Source organism: Colossoma macropomum, unplaced genomic scaffold (genome assembly GCF_904425465.1).
Source record: "Colossoma macropomum unplaced genomic scaffold, Colossoma_macropomum, whole genome shotgun sequence".
Lineage (NCBI taxonomy): Eukaryota > Metazoa > Chordata > Actinopteri > Characiformes > Serrasalmidae > Colossoma > Colossoma macropomum.
Window position 1 is genome coordinate 1,767,796 of NW_023495007.1, and position 17,567 is coordinate 1,785,362.

The 17,567-nt window shown below is 38.7% G+C and overlaps 2 protein-coding genes across 2 annotated transcripts; both read left to right on the forward strand.

The window, feature by feature from the left end:
* The first annotated feature begins 4,903 nt into the window (after window positions 1–4,903).
* LOC118800838 (olfactory receptor 1496-like) lies at window positions 4,904–5,969 on the forward strand. Its single transcript, XM_036560981.1, has one exon. The coding sequence runs from the start codon at window positions 4,959–4,961 to the stop codon at window positions 5,967–5,969; it is 1,011 nt and encodes a 336-aa protein (XP_036416874.1). The 5' UTR covers window positions 4,904–4,958.
* Window positions 5,970–12,867: 6,898 nt separating this feature from the next.
* Window positions 12,868–13,869, forward strand: LOC118800887 (olfactory receptor 1-like). The gene has a single exon (XM_036561049.1). The coding sequence runs from the start codon at window positions 12,868–12,870 to the stop codon at window positions 13,867–13,869; it is 1,002 nt and encodes a 333-aa protein (XP_036416942.1).
* The last annotated feature ends 3,698 nt before the right edge of the window (window positions 13,870–17,567 follow it).

Here is a 17,567-nt window from a genome sequence, read left to right on the forward strand (position 1 = left end):
AAAAATGATTACACTATTAAATATATGAAAATGAAAAATGATTACACTTAAAATATGAAAAGAAAAATGGTTACATGATTTAAAATATTAAAATGATTACACTTAAAATATGAAAAGAAAAATGGTTACATGATTTAAAATATTAAAAAAATATTAAAATGATTACACTTAAAATATGAAAAGAAAAATGGTTACATTATTTAAAATGATTACACTTAAAATATGAAAAGAAAAATGGTTACATGATTTAAAATATTAAAAAATTAAAATGATTACACTGTTAAAAATATTAAAATGATTACACTATTAAATATATAAAAATGAAAAATGATTACACTATTAAATATATGAAAATGAAAAATGGTTACATGATTTAAAATATTAAAAAATTAAAATGATTACATGATTAAAATATTAAATGAAAATGATTACATGGTTTAAAATATTAAAATGAAAAGACTATACAGTTTGTCTAATAAACATGCACAAAAGGGGTTCGAAAAAATATGTAAACTACTAGCAGCGATCAAAAGATGTCATAAAGGTGCTATAAACAATTACACAAACTCAAACGACTAAAATATTAAACGAAAAACATGTGGTGTTTTTTAATAAAACAAAAAGGTCCCAGTTTTTTTCTAATAATAATAATGTTTATGGTTTGTCTAATAAAAAAAATATATACAATGTATAAACTTACTAGCAGCAAAAAAACATCGGTGTCATAAATGTCTTATGTACAAATACACAATCTCTCTCTCGCGAATCACTACACCGATCTGTCATCCTCAGACCCCATCAGAATTTTACACACGTCGGCGGCCGTTGATTCCGCAGCGCTGTTCAGAGGTTCATCCGGCCGCATGTAAAACCGGCTCAGAATTTCGGACGGATCTCTGCTCAGGTACTCGGACAGCGGGTTATATTCACTCAATTTTTCCTGCGTCAGCGTGTAAATTCTACGCAAGATGTTTATTACAAAACCATCATGAGGTTCTTTTAATTCAAAGTGTTGCTTTAGAGACTCTTTTATTTCCAATTTACAAGCGGGAATGAGATTCAGCCACTTCTGCTTTAACTCGTTGTCCAGAAATCTTACGGGGACGCCTTCCACGCAACTGTGCTGTCTCTGTGATGGGTGTTCAATTTGACACCCACTGCAATCTCTCGTAACCCATTGACGAACAGCCAGGATGATCGCTCTTGCCCAGATAAATTCCACAATTTTCGTGGCTCGGCCCTTCAGACTGAGGTCCGAAGGCTTCTCGCTCTGACTTTCCCAGTTGGCGCCGGCGTCAAGAGGTTCCTCGCATTGACCTTTTGACCCCGTTCCTGAGAAAGCGCTCGCGTTCTCTCTCTCACGCTGCTCGATGTCAGCCGGCGAAGAAGGTCGGCTTTGTAAGCCGTCCTCGTCCACCACGATAAATTCATCGCTGTCCAGATCGGTCACGCCGGAGACTTCCTCTTCCTCTTCTTCTACCTCGCTGGCGCTGATCGAATCTGAAATGTAATTTTCGCTGCTTTTTTTACGTTCCACGAGGTCTAGATCAGAACTCTCTTCTTCATCGTGCTCTGGCTGGTGAATGGGGGAACACCCCCAATCTCTCCCGCTGGGCATGTCCTCGCGCATGCGCATCGCTGCTTTGTCATCTTGGTATTTAGACATCAGACTCGTCGGGCGTGGAATATGACAGCTGTCGCAACCACATATTACGCTGGCTGGTGATAGAGAGAGAAAATCGTTAAAAGGTTTAACGGACTCGTACATGCTTACTCTTCGGCCACACGCTGCAACTTGAAACGGTATAACCCTTTTCACGGCTTATATTCACAAACTACGGTACCTCAAACGGTCAAAATGAATTTTTAAGAAAAAAAGCGTTTTTCTTACCTGTCAGAACATGTTTGACCGCGTGATAAATATCCAGTAGCTCGCTCTCCCGCAAAGTTATTTCAATCAGCTGGACGTGCTCTTCTTTTTCAGTAGGGGCAAAATAAAAAATCCACTGATCATCATCGCTGGAGCACACGTTTTCATGCCTTATCACAGGTGACGTGCACACTTCCAGTCGAACTCTGTAGGTAAACTCTGTAGGGTCTTGAGCCCTGTGATGGTCAGGGTGATTTGACGCAAATAATGCGCGGATCTGACCTTCAGTGTGATTGTGGCAGACCTGGACAGTTCGGTCTTGTGTTTTGTGTCGCGAACCATGCATGACCTGTTTCTGGCCTGTAAGATCATAGCATGCAATTCCCCCACTTCATTCGTTTTCGGGACGGTCTGGTTTAACAGGTACAACTCCTTTTCGGAAATGGAGACTTCAGTCGGCTTGTCACTGTGAAACAGTCTGCTCTGACGAAAAACGATGTAGCGATTGTTCAGCCGGGTTTCTTTCGGCAAAATTGTCAAATACGTCATCGAAAGACATCTCCTCTTTATGCTCGGTTTAAACAGACTGTCGTCCGCTCTGAATCTGTCGATTTCCTGCTTTTTCTTCTGCGAAGGTGTAACATCGTTTTCTTCCCGAATCGAACGGGGCCAGCAGTGTTTAGGTATGTCATTGCGAACGAAGGCCTTCCACGCGCTCAAAATTTGACTGGTCCTCAGGGGCTGCTCCTTCAGTTTCAGTCGTTTTAGGCTGTTTGGCCACACGAAATAAGGTATTCCACGCTTTTGTAAGTTGTCCCGAATGAATGGGCGATAGTGCCATTTGCTCAAGGAATTCAAGATCGGAGATCCGGCTTGAGCCTTAGACGGTCTGTCTGGAGAATCCATGACGATGGTTTTGCAGAAAAGTCACTCTCCGCACCAATCTGTCTCTTTTACGACCAGTTTTTATAGTATTGTGAGGAGAAAAACACCACGACACCTGTTCAATTATTAGTCACGCTTAGCAGAACTGGGCCCCCCACTTGCTACTGTCACTCAAAAACACAACAACAACAACTACGTCATACCATTACATCCTGGGAATCTTTCCCAAAACACATCCTGGGAATCTTTTTTTCCAAAACACATCCTGGGAATCTTTTGAAAATTATTCCCACGCATCATACCGGGCAAACCTCGGGTAGTTATCAAAAAGCATTCACACACACACACACACACACACACACACACACACACACACCATACCCCGACCCAACCACCCCACCACACCCCACCGACGGTAAGTCCTCGCATCTTTTTTTTTTTCATCCTTACTCTTAATTTTTCACACCCCTTTAAACTTTTACACAAAATTCACATCATTTTTTTCATTAACACTTCTCAAGAGGGGGAAAATTTGCTCACGCTTGCCACCCCTCCCAACACGCACCATGGGGAAAATTGAACATTTTATCACCGGAAAAAAAAAAATTCTTTACAACCTACAATAGTTGTTCACAGTTTTTACACACATCACTTCCTGGGAAAATTAGTTGCAATTTTCACACGTGACGTCATATAACTGATGTTTACATTTTACACACACCAACCCCTGGGAATTTTTTTTACATATTTCACATGTGATGTCATACCACTGATGTTTAGATTTTTATACACATCAACCCCCTGGGAAAATACTTTACATATTTCAAATGTGATGTCACGCATAACTCATAAATCATTTTGACATTTACCGGGGTTAATAACTACTATCCAATGTAACATTTCATAGATAATTATAAATTTGAACTTCACATGTGAAAATAACCACAATTGTTATTCTGCTGTATTAATGACAGTTTGTCTACATCAGGGGTGTACAGCTCAAGTCCAAGAGGGTCAGTGTCCAGCACAGTTTGGTAGTTTCCCTACAGAAACACACCTATTAAACCTGGCTATTAACAGGGAAGTGTAATGAGATATGTTTTAGCAGGTAACTCAAATAACCTTGCTGTACACAGGTCCTCCAGGATTAATGTTGTGGAGGAACACAAGGAAGTCAGGAAGTGACACAATAGACCTCAGCTCCTTTCCATTAAAAATGGCAGCATGAATGGCTAGCTGATGGCTTGAGCAGAACTGTTTGCTATGTTTTGCTAATGTTACCCATAGAAATGTGTTGTCTCTCAGCAAATTCTGATGGGGAACAATAGCAGAACATTGGCATTTATACTGTCATTGTTTTACCAAGCTGGCTACCATTAATCAGTCAAAGAAACAGCATCACAATGAAAATGAGTACTACCCATGTAGCTAGCCAGCCTAGCTCAGGGGTTCCTGACCACCAGGCCATTGCAGTGCCAAAAAAAGAGAAATATACAGGTTCCCGACCCTAGACTTGGTGAGCTGCATGTCCTGCACATTTTATTTTCATGCTATAACATACCCACTAAATGTGAGAAATGGCCTGTCGATTAGCAGTAGGAGGCGAGGAGCAGCATTGCTAACCACTGCCCTATTAAATTACAAGCCCAGTTTGATCTTGGATCAGCATGACAAGCAACTTCATGAGCTGTTGTATTTGGCTTAATGTAGATGTTTCAGTCATATAGGTTATGGTATGCATAGAACAGTATTGATAAATAGACTGCATACAAGAAATGCACTAAAATTCCTAATAAAGGTCAGGCTCTTTCCCTCTTCTCAGTTCATTAAAAATATTGCAGTACAGAAGTATGCAGATGCTTGTGTAATTTGTTTGCTCAGAGCTCTGCAGAGGGGCAGTGCTGTAGGGAATGATATCACTAGAGACCAAACATAAATAAAAGTGATCTTCACAGATATGTTGGCATTCATTCTCAACAGCAGAAGGTAGGGTATCAATAGTGCAAATGATACACTAGCAATAAAGATCTCATTATCCTTCTACAACTTTTTGTTTTCATTAATATTATGATATATCTTATAATATATTAACTGTTGATTTTTTGTTCTTATACTTGTATAGTAAAAACAGATTAATATAAGGTGTTTCAGCACAAATTTACTTAATGCAAACCATTTCTTCATACAGGTGTTTTGAAGCCAGATGGCTGCTAACTTAATTTTCATGCAGTCAGTTTCATCAACAAATTCATCATTTATTCGTCCCTCCAGCTTTTACATCAGTGGACTTTACAATATCCCACATGCAAAGTACTACTACGTGTTTCTGTGCTTTGTGTATGCAGTGACTGTTTTGGGGAATTTGTTTATAATGGGCACCATATACCTGGCACGCAGCTTACACACTGCTAAGTTCATAGCTGTCTTCAACTTGGCCTTGTCTGATCTGTGTGGAAGCTCTGCTCTCATTCCAAAGCTTCTGGACATGTTTCTGTTTGAGAATCAGTACATATCTTATGAAGCCTGTCTAGCAAACATGTTTTTTGTTTATGTCTTTATGACCCTGCAGTCTCTTACTCTGCTTGCTATGGCCTATGACAGGCTAATTGCTATATGTTTTCCACTAAGATACCATGCAATTGTGACCAAACCAGCAATGACTTTAATCATCTGTGTTATGTGGATTCTATCTGTAAGTGTCATTGCTCTGATGGTAGCTCTAGTTACCAGACTGTCCTTCTGTAGATCTACTACAGTTAACAGCTATTACTGTGATCATGCCCCTGTTTATAAACTAGCCTGTAATGATAACTCTGTGAATTCCATAATGGGCTATGTCTGTATGGCTGCACTGCTTTATATTCCATTGATACTAATAGCCCTCTCATATGTTTGTATTGGTTTTGCATTACAGAAGATCTCACATGGAGCTGAGCGAATCAAAGCTATAAAAACCTGCACCTCCCATGTCATATTAGTGGCCATGTTTTATCTACCAATTATTGGTATTTACACTGCAGGTCTTACAACATCTATAAATACAAATGTTAGAATAATCAATACTGCTCTGACGCAAACCATTCCACCCATGTTAAACCCCATCATATATACTCTTGAAACAGAGGAGGTGTTGCAGTCTATTAAAGTACTCTACAAACAAACTAAGGTGAACTCTGCAATGGAGAAAGCTGTGAAAAGGTTTGTGAGGAATTGAAGTGAAATTGGCCTTGTGAGAGAAATAATCATGGAATTTTCAGTTTTGTTTATTACTGTATCTGTTATTAAAATAGATCACCCTGGCTAGTCTGTCAAAGTCCATGAATTCTAGCAAGATTAGAAAGTTTTTTCTTCGATTTTTATTATGGTTCTAATTACATTTGTACAGCATTACTTTGTATGTGATACAACTGCAGTACAATTATATCAATTTGCAACCATAAAATAAATAAATCAGTAATATAAAATTGTAACTTATATACACAATACCAGGGGCATGACTAGACTCCACCAACATCCAACACAGCTCATGGCCCATTTCACATGGTTTCCCATCTAGAGGAGAGACAGCACTTCCACTAAATTGTAGTTTGAAGACTGCCTTTCCAGTAAGTAAATGTCTCATTTCTTTATTATGTAGTCATCAAATAATATTGGTATTTTTTTTTTATTTATTTAGTAATATTTGAGACAAATAAGCAAACATGCCCATAGTTCTAGAAAGTATAGGCCTATATGGATCATTCTACTGCATTGGGTCAAAGTCAGAGTTCAAAACACATTTCAGACTTTAAACTTACTTGGACTATAATATAATTTTGCTTTGAGTGAACCTTAATTCTGTTTATTTTATCAAAATAAATTATTAAACATTACATCTTGTCACAAAAACAATTATAGCAGTACCGAAACTTTACCAAATGTTTCGGGTAGTGATTGTTTCGGCAGTAAAAACTTTCGCTCATTTTGAGCAGAACTCAAAAACACAAGGCAGTAAATGACTAGCAAAAACAACTTTGAACAGCTGTACACACAAAACACACCATATTTTTCAGTAAAATACAAAAATGTTTTACTTAATTGCAGAAAGTACGTGTTTAGTTAGAGACAATTCATAAGGTTACATGCTGATTCTCAGACTTTGGAACACATTTACTTCAAAACAATGGGATCTAACTACTCACCATGTGGCTATGAGGGACAGGGATGCACTCTCACTTCCTGCTCTAAAATGCAGGGGTGTGGCTAAAATAAGGCTCTGCCTATGGACTAAAACTCTTTATTTCTGTCATGACATGAAAACATGGGACAACATTTAAAAAAAAAATTATTGAAAATGTATACTCATGATAAATCTAAATCATTTAAATTTACTTTGAAATAAATTAAAAAGAGCTTGTAAAAACAAAATTCACTGCTAAAATTTAGCAGGATAGCACTGACAAAAAGATATTTGTTTGCATGGCATTCCAAAGATTTGCATCATCCAGGTATCTGCTCAGTCTTGTGCAATCCTCCCCGAGAAGCCGATCAGGAAGTAACATGATACAGTTCCTGCAAGTTAAGAATAGCAGTGTGACCTAGCTAGCTATCTGTTGGCTTGAATAGAATTTTAGGCTGTCTATCTGAAAAATTCTTACTGGTGGGGGCTCCAGAGTGGCACAACTGTCTAAGCATTGGCCCTATCATCAGGAGATTGTGAGTTTGATCCCTGGTGATGCTACAGCCATCTGTGGGTGGGAGTCCAAGAGAGCACAATTGGCCTTGCTCTCTCTGAATGGGCAGGATGGCCCCCCTTTCCCCCCCAACACTCAATGTGATGCTAGTCAGCACAGGCATCTGTTAGCTAATGTAACAGATGTGGCGGTGGTCAGTTTCCTCCGATCATTGGAGATGAGAAAATTGGGGAAAAAAAATCTTACTAGTAACATTAGAAATACATTAGCATGTACTGTCACTGTTACCAAGCTAGCCAATGTCAATCCCTCAAAGAAAAAGCAACACATTAATGATTACTACTCATGTACAGTTCAGTAAACAAATCAACAAAGTTGATACTGATACACTGATGTAACAGTGATGATAAGCTCAAACTTCAGACTTTCAGCTTCAGTTTGAGGATATTTACATCCAAATTGTTTGAATAGTGTAGGAATTACATCTATTTGCATAAGCCACCTATTTTCACAGGTTCAAAAGTTGTTGGACAATTTGCTGCTCAGCTGTACCATGGTCAGGTGTGTGTAATTCCCTCACTATTTCAATTACAAGTAAGCAGATAAAAGGTCAACAAAAAGTTAATTTCAAGTGTGGCATTTTCATTTGTAAACTGTTGCTGTTAACTCTCAATATAAAGCCCAAAGAGCTGTCATTGCCAGTGAAGCCATCACTATTTTGAAAAATAAAAACAAATTTATCAGAGAGATAGCAAAAACATCAGGTGTGGCCAAATCATTTGCTATATTCTTAAAAAGAAAGAACACACTGCTGAGCTCAGAAATACCAAGAGCCCCAGAAGACCACAGACAAAAAAGTTGTGGTGGATGACAGAATCCCTGCTGGAGAAAACTCCCTTCACAATATTTGGCCACATCAAGAACACCCTGCTAAATGAACAATTAAGAGAAGACTTCACATAAATAAATGCAGAGGGCCTGATGTACTAAGGCACAGTTATTAGGACACATTCTGCCCAAGTCTAATGTACTAAACTGCCACATAAGCCTAAACACACATTTTCTGGGCCCTGCACATGGAAAGTGCTTCTCTTCCTCACGCCTATTAATTTGAGGGAGGGCCACGCAAAACAATAGAGGATCATGTAAAAAATGGAAATGAGATGTTGGAAGTGCAGCTGATCACACATTCCTCTTGATTTACTCGAGTAAATGTTTTGAGTACCTTACAGTGGCTGGTTTTGCATGGATTTTCCTCTGCCTTTTAAAACCAGGCATAAATTCAAGTTAGTCTCAAAAGGCATGTTGTTCAGAACAGATGGAGGCATGAGACTCTCCCTCGTGGTAAAAAAAAATATTTACAACACAATAACATCATTTAAACTATCTGGATCAGGTGTTTGTTTCTCTAAAGCAATTTGCTAAGTTTTTTTTTATTGGCAGAAAATATAACATTTATTTTGATTAGTAACAGAAAGAGGAAGCAGCTCTAGATTCCCGGAGCACAGGCCGCAACCTAACACACTTTGTTTTTGGCAAATAATTTAAAAAATAATTTAAAATTAAAAAATTGTTGTTCATATAAATGTTTTTATGCAATATCTCAACAATTCTATCCCACCTAAAAACAACTTTTTTTTGAGATACACAATTCAAAAAACACAGATTTCATATTACTGCTTTTTAGTCAAATTCATCTATTGGCAACAACAAGCAAAAGAGAGTTTAAGTCTTTGACTAACATGCACAACATAAAAATGAATAAAACAGCCAGTAGAAAAAACACTGAATACAGTAACTACCCCATATTTTAATCTTTATTCAATTTAAGTATTCTATACTGAAGCTGACTGTTATATACTATATAATTATTAATCAAAAATCTAAAGGCACAAATAACGTATTACAATCTGTTATTAAGTAATCTGAATTTTAAATATGGGCCAATTGTATGGACTCAAACATCTTTTAAAACATCTGTTCAGTAGCTACAAAAATGCTGTGAAACTCAAATTATAATGAAGCGTCTGATTGCTGGTGAAAATCTGTGTGAAGGTTTATTTTCCTGATATGTGTTTATTGCCAGAGATTGACATTTCTTTGTGACATGCCCAAAAAAAAAGATGTGTGAGAAGACAGGGAGCAAGCCGGGGGTCCAACAGTCTTTTCATAGGAGGAGTAGAATTATACCCCTGTACAATGTTTGATATGAAAGAACTTTCATTCATTAACACTGATATCTGTTCATTACTGACCCTTCAGTTTCTCTACTGTCATTATTTCATGGCACCTTTTAAACTCTGCACCTCAGGAGCGCATGGTTTGAGGGTGGGGCTGCATGCAATTTATGTAATAAGCTGCAGTCTTAGTAAATCAATCGTTTTCACGTGCATTGTGAGTGTGTACTGCAGCTGCTCCGCTCATACAACTGGCCCAAAGGTTTTATGTAAACCGTGTAAACCGGAAAGGCCATATCAGTGTTTGCCAGAAAATATCTAAAATGGCCTGTGCAGTTGTGGAACAACTGTTATGAACAGATGAGACAAAAGTCAACTTGTTCCAGAGAGATGTATAAAGAAGAGAATGGACAAGGGAAGGAGCTACATATCGTGCAAAGCATTACCACCTCTTCTGTAATGTTAGTGTTATGGTGTGGGCATGAATGGCTGCCAGTAGACTTTTCGGTTTCGGATTTTTTGGTTTCTTTGTATTTATTGATGATGTGACTGCTGACAAAAGCAGTAGGATGCATTCTGAAGTGTATAGGGCTGTATTATCTGCTCAGATTAAGCGATTAAGATTATGCTTCAAAACACATTGAAAGGAGCTTCACAGTGCAGATGAACAGTGACCCAAATCACGCTGTGGAAGCAACCCCCTTTAAGGCAAAAAGTAGAATGTTCTGCAGTGGCCAAGTGAATCACCTGATCTTAATCCAATCTACCATGCATTTCATTTACTGAAGGCGAAATTGAAAGTAAGATGCCCCAAGAACAAGCAGGAACTGAAGGCAGCTGAAGTAAAGCAAGGCCTGGCAGAGCATCACCAGGGAAGACACCCAGCATCTGGTAATGTATGTATTTTATTAGAAGTCATTAATGGCAAAGGACATACAACCCCATTTACTAAAAAATTGGGATGCTGTGCTAAATGTAAATAAAAATAATATTCAATGATGTGCAGATCATTTAAACCCTATATTTAATTAAAAAAAGTACAAACAACAAATCAAATGTTGAAACTGAGAAATTTTATAAATATATGCCCATTTTGAATTTGATGCCAACAACACGTTCCAAAAAAGTTGGGACGAGGGCATGTTTACCACTGTGTTTTATCACCTCTATGTTTAAAAACACTCTGTAAGCGTTTGGGAACTGAGGAGACCAGTTGCTGTAGTTTTGAAAGAGAAATGTTTTCCCATTCTTTTTTGATATAGGATTTTAACCGCTCAACAGTTTGGAGTCTTCTTTGTGATGTTTTTCATTTTATAATGTTCCAAATGTTTTCAGTGGGTGACAGGACTGGACAGGCCAGCTTAGGACTCTTTTAATACGGGGCCATGCTCTTGTAATACATGTGGTTTGGTATTGTCTTGCTGAAATAAGCAGGACCTTACCTGAAAAAAAAAAGTATATATCATACAGCATTAATGGTGTGTTCACGGATGTGTCAGACTACAGGATACGTTTCCACTTTCCCTCAGTCCATTTTAAATGAGCTCTGGCTCAGAGAAGGTGGCAGCATTCCTGGATCCTGTTTATAATTTTTTTTTCTTTGCATTTAAGGGTTTTAATTAACATTTGTGGATGCAGCGCCATTTTCATAGGCAGTGTTTTTGAGAAGTTTTTCTGAGCCCATGCAGTGATTTCCTCTACAGAATTATGTCTGTCTTTAATGCAGTGCCGTCTGAGAGCCCAAAGATCATGGCCAGTAAGTACTGTTTTTTGGCCTTGTTCCTTGCATACAGAGATTATCTCCAGATTCTCTGAATCTTTTAATGATATTTTGTACTGTAGATGATGAAAAGCAAAAGTTCTTTGCTATTTTATATTGAGAAACATTACTCTTGAATTGTTGCACTATTTGACCGTGCTGTCTTTCAGAGTGGTGAACCCCTCCTCATCTTTACTTCTGAAAGGCTCAGCCTCTCTGGATGCTCTTTTTATACCCAATCATGTTATTGACCTGTTGCCAATTAACCACCAGATATTTCTTAAGCATTACACAACTTTACCAGCCTTTTGTTGCCCCGGTCCCAACCTTTTTGGAACGTGCTGCTGGCATCAAATTCAACATAGGCGTATATTTTTCAAAATACAATAAAATTCAACATTTTCAACAGTTTCAACATTTGATATGTTGTCTTTGAAGCATTTTCAATGAAATATAGGGTTTAAATGATTTGCATATCTTTGCAGTTAGTTTTTATTTACATTTTTCACAGCGTCTCACCTTTTGGAAATGAGATTGTACAAATAAATCTTAAAAATGACAATTTAATGTACTATGGTGTCTGCAATAAGGGCTCTGTATGGCCGTGAGGAGTTTAGGGGTTGTGGGCATGCAAAGTGACTCTCGGAATGCACCATACTCCTGGTTAAAAAAGATGATTTGTTGGGACTGCTGTTGTTTAGTTTGGTTTAGTTTGTAGTTCATTAGTGTAATTGTAACCAAGAATGGTGGGTTATAGTGTGTTGTAAGTGTCTAACCTGAAAATCTGCACACATTAAGTATTTAATTGCAACTCCAATATGCTGTGGTAGAAACTAAAATAATAACTTTTCACAGTCTAAAAATGTGACTAGCTAACCAGCCTAACTTAGAGGTTCCTGACCACCAAGCTGTTGCATAGCCAAATAAGAGCAACACACAGGTTCCTAACCCTAGTCCAGGCAAAGCCAATGTCCTGCAAAAATTCACAAGTAACTTTACCCTGGAGCTTCCAAAACAACAACCATCCTTCTAAGATTGGCAGAGGACTCTGATTGGACAGTGGTTACCTTTCAGTGCCACACAATTCCCACCCACTTATATTAAAAATGCAATATATATTTTTTAATGGTCACACTGATTGCTTAATTTATTATCTGACTCATTTCATTACAAATGAGGCAATGCTGTAGGGAATGATATCACCAGAGACCAAACACGAATAAAAGTGATCTTCACAGATATGCTGCCATTCTTTCTCAACTGCAGAAGGTACAGTATCAATAGTGCAACTGATATACTAGAATTGTGATTTCATTCCTCTTCTACCACTTTTTTATTAATATTATAAAGAAATATTGTTGTTTTTGTGTGACGATTACTGCACTGCAATGATGTTATTTATATATGTATTTAAACAAGAAATGAATATAAGGTTTTCCAGCACAAATCTTATTTATGTTAATTAATGCGAACCATTCCTCCTAATAGGTGTTTTGAAGCCAGATGGCTGGCTTTACTTCAATGCAGTCAGTTCTATCATCAAATGCAACATTTACTCGTCCCTCCAGCTTTTACATCAGTGGACTTTACAATGTCCCACATGCAAAGTACTACTACGTGTTTCTGTGCCTTGTGTATGCAGTGACTGTTCTAGGGAATTTGTTTATAATGGGCATCATATACCTGGCACGCAGCTTACACACTGCTAAGTATATAGCTGTCTTCAACTTGGCCTTGTGTGATCTGTGTGGAAGCTCTGCTCTCATTCCAAAGCTTCTGGACATGTTTCTGTTTGAGAATCAGTACATATCTTATGAAGCCTGTCTAGCAAACATGTTTTTTGTTTATGTCTTTATGACCATGCAGTCTCTTACTCTGCTTGCTATGGCCTATGACAGGCTAATTGCTATATGTTTTCCATTAAGGTATCATGCAATTGTCACCAAAACAACAATGACTTTGATTATTGGTGCTATGTGGATTCTCTCTCTGAGTGTCATTACTCTGATGGTAGCTCTAATTACAAGATTGTCCTTCTGTAGATCCACTACAGTTGAATTCCATTTCTGTGATCATGGCCTCTATTACCTAGCATGTAATGATTACTCCATGAATTCCATTATTGGCAATGTCTGTACTGCTACACTGCTTTACCTTCCACTAATACTAATAGCTCTCTCATATGTTTGTATTGGTTTTGCATTACAGAAGATCTCACATGGAACTGAGCAAATCAAAGCTATGAAAACCTGCACCTCCCATGTCATATTAGTGGCCATGTTTTATCTACCAATTATTAGTGTTTATACTGTAGGTTTTATACCTATAAGTGCAAACGTCAGAATAATCAATACTGCTTTGACACAAACAATTCCACCCATGTTAAACCCCATCATATATACTCTGAAGACAGAGGAGGTATTGCAGTCTATTAAAGTACTCTACAAACGAACCAAGGTGAACTCTGCAATGGAAAGAGCTGTAAAAAAGACTGCAAGGAATTGACACAAAGAATGACACACTAACTGAAAAAATTTACCTTTTGAGAGAAATACTTATGGGATTTTCAGTTGTGTTTAATTATTATTGTCCCAAGTATTAAAATAAGGCAAGTTTAGCCTGACAAAGTCCATGGATTTGGGCAAGATACATTTCAGAATTATTTTTTATTTTCATGTTTCTATTACATTTCATGTTTATATATATATATATATATATATATATATATATATATATATATATATATATATATATAACCTTGTCTTAAAGAGAAAACCCTAGATTGCACAGAGCTTTTGGTTTATGTATCTATATGGTTTCCTGCATCTAGAAGAGACACAGCACTGTTATTCTTTAAAAATCATTAAATGTTACAAATAAGAAATGTAACAGTAGCTTATTTGTGCTACAAGAAGAGAATAAATAAAACAAATTTGAAACTAGCAGCAAAATCATTTATTTTAAAATGAGTTGTCTTGCGCTTTCTTTTATGTTTCTAATTATTCATTTGAAAACCATGAGGAATCCACCTGTGACAAGTTTTGCAAAGAGAAGAAGGAGATGTTACTAGTACTTTTTGTGGTTCTTTTTGGAAAAAAAGTTCACCAGGTTCAAACTGTCCGACTGTTCAACTCAAGTGGTGCAGAATTCGCCTTCTGCTTTCTTCACCAGTGCCTCTCCACTTGAATGTGTCTACAACGCAAGACGAGTTAAACTATTAACCAATCATGGATTTCAAATAAATTTCAAAGAAATTCTCTTCTCAAGTAGGCTACTCTCGTAAACATGTTTTATTTATTTGCTACTACCCATTGACAAAGCTAATGGCAGCAGTTATTAATTTTTCTTCTATCATTCAGACAAAACTATGTAGACACATCCTCACTGAGCACAAACAACAGACAAACTTATCTTTTTTTTGCCACAGTGTGAGTCAGATGTGTGCTGCTGGCTTTTCCACAATCCCTGGTGCATTTTCTTCTACTCACCACTGAAAATGAATGGGGGTGAAATTTTGAATGACAGATTCAGTTAAGAATGACCAATTTGTCTGTTTGTGCACATGGCAATCCAGTACAAACTTGATGTACTTATTTTACATGCATATTGATATAAACAAATATACCATGTTCCATTAAAAGAATATACACTGTGCTTTTTTTTTAATTGTACTGATAAGTAGAATAGTAAGTCAGCTGCAGTACAAATTTGTAGAACAAATGCAGCAAACTAGATCAGTTGTTAGTATTGCAGAAGTAGTGCCATTTGCAATTTTTAACAACTCAACCATAGATTGTGCCTAGATTCTATTCTTACCTATTAACAAATCCCAAATAAGAAAATGTTGGTGACAGTCACAATCTTTGTGAAAACTGCATGAGTTTTAAGAAGATATTTCTTTGTAAGAATGGTTGATGAATGAGGCCCAATGCTAGTTTCTCTCTTCACTGTGTGTAGCCTAGGCAGCATAAGCACAAGGGTCCAATTTCATTGCTGTTTGTTATGAATATGTTTGTCATTTACTGGGGGGCATGAACAGCTATCATGATAAATAGTTAACAACATGCGTTAACTACTGTATGTCAGAATATGTCTGCTCAGAATGTAGAGACAGGAATCTTCATCTATTGCTTCTTTAATGAAAGTTAACCACAGATTCAGCAGGTTTGCTTACTGTTTGTGTGTGAACATGTAGAAGAGTGTAGTCGCTAAAATAAGGAAAGAACAATGGACCTCATTCACCAACCAATGTTTTCTTATTTGGAATTTGTTTTCAGGTAAAAACAGAGTTTACACACTCAAGAGCACAAAGGTGTGCACAATTCTGTAGTTTAAGAACATGTCATGAACCTGGTGTAGACTTTTCCTTAGGACCTTTCTCAAGAACAAATTTAAGAAAAAAACTTGATGTTCAATATACACTTATCACTACGGATGGTAGAAAAGACAATCCTCCATCCCATCCATCCATCATCTAAACCGCTTATCCTTCTGGGTCGCGGTGGGGTGCTGGAGCCTATCCCAGCTGTCATCGGGCGGAAGGCAGGATACACCCTGGACAGGTCGCCAGTCCATCGCAGGAAAAGACAATCCTGAATCTTTCAAATATTTCTGAACTCTTGTATGGAAGACTGAGGTTTTAAAGTAGTTTGAAGCAGAGGTTCACTGCATCACCACATGTTGAACTCATTTGATCCTGTTAGACTTATATGTTTCTCTGCTGCTTCTCCATACAATAGCCTTGTCTTAAAGTCAGAGGTGCTGCTAGGGTAGCCAACACCTTGCCATCACTGTTTTACCTTGCTATCAAGTTTTCATTGCTAGATCACACACCAGCCTCAGTAGCAAAAGCAAATCAAAACATTAAATCACCCTGTCATGTGTAGAATGAGCAAGGTGCCTGGATATGTGCGAGCAGACTTAATAACCAAAACAAACTAGCAAAATACAAGATACAAAATACAAGGTAACAAACAAGGTCTAAGCAAATAAAACAAGAGGTAGGCACACAAGCACTACATGTGACAAAATGACAAGTAGACCAGACAAACACTGACAAACAAAAGGCTTGGTAAAGCCTACAACATATGGGGAACACCTGGGAGAGGGAGGACACAGAAACTACAGACAGGTGAGGATACTAATAGGGAAGGCAGGGAAAGGGCGCACAAGAACACAAGAATCAAAACAAAAACAAAGTACATGGCTAAAGAGCACATGGCTACAACACAGGACAGGAAAACAGATGAAAACAGGTACAGAGGAGACTGTGACAGTACCCCCCTCCTAACGCGCAACTCCTGGGGTGCGAATACAAAAAGCGTCAAAGGTGGAAGCCAGGTAGGAGGAGGGACCAGAAAAACATGAAGCAATCAAAAAAAAAAAAACTGGGCATGGGACTGGACAAGGGACTTAATAACAGAAACAGGGACAGAGAACATGACAGTAACTGGGAAAGAGATAGTGACAGGAACTGGAACTGAAATCTAGAACAGTAACGTTAACAGGCACAAACATTCTAACAAACAGGAATGGAAACTAAACCTGGGGTACAACATTGCCTAAACACAGGAGAAAACACAGACTGAAAGTTCTTAGGCTGGGCAGGGGACTGCAAGCGTGGCCGGACAGGGGACTGCAAGGGCGACCGGGGCATGGGAACAGAAACAGGAGGCATCCGGATCACAGAAACTCCAGAAGCCGGCACTGGAACACGCCGGGGAGCCGGCACTGGAACACGCCGGGGAGCCGGCACTGGAACACGCCGGGGAGCCGGCACTGGAACACGCCGGGGAGCTGGCACATGGCACACAGGAGTAAGTAGATCAGGAGACACAGAGGCCATGGGCTTATCCAGGTATTCAGAGGCTGCTGCGACGTCCTCGGAGGCAGGCGGGCCTGCTGCGACGTCCTCGGAGGCAGGCGGGCCTGCTGCGACGTCCTCGGAGGCAGGCGGGCCTGCTGCGACGTCCTCGGAGGCAGGCGGGCCTGCTGCGACGTCCTCGGAGGCAGGCGGGCCTGCTGCGACGTCCTCGGAGGCAGGCTTGTCAGGGGAAGCGGTGGCGAAAGCAAACATGGGCTGGTCCTGGGGTGCAGAAACAGCAGGAAGCTCAGCAGCATCTGACAGTTCCGGTGCTGCTGGACTGGCTGCACCCTCACCGCCCTTATGCCCACGGCGTTTACGCTTCCGTTTCCTCAGGAGA

Bases quoted from the DNA above. Each gene is read 5' to 3' on its own strand.
- LOC118800838 (XM_036560981.1), top strand. From the start codon at position 4,959: ATGGCTGCTAACTTAATTTTCATGCAGTCAGTTTCATCAACAAATTCA.
- LOC118800887 (XM_036561049.1), top strand. From the start codon at position 12,868: ATGGCTGGCTTTACTTCAATGCAGTCAGTTCTATCATCAAATGCAACA.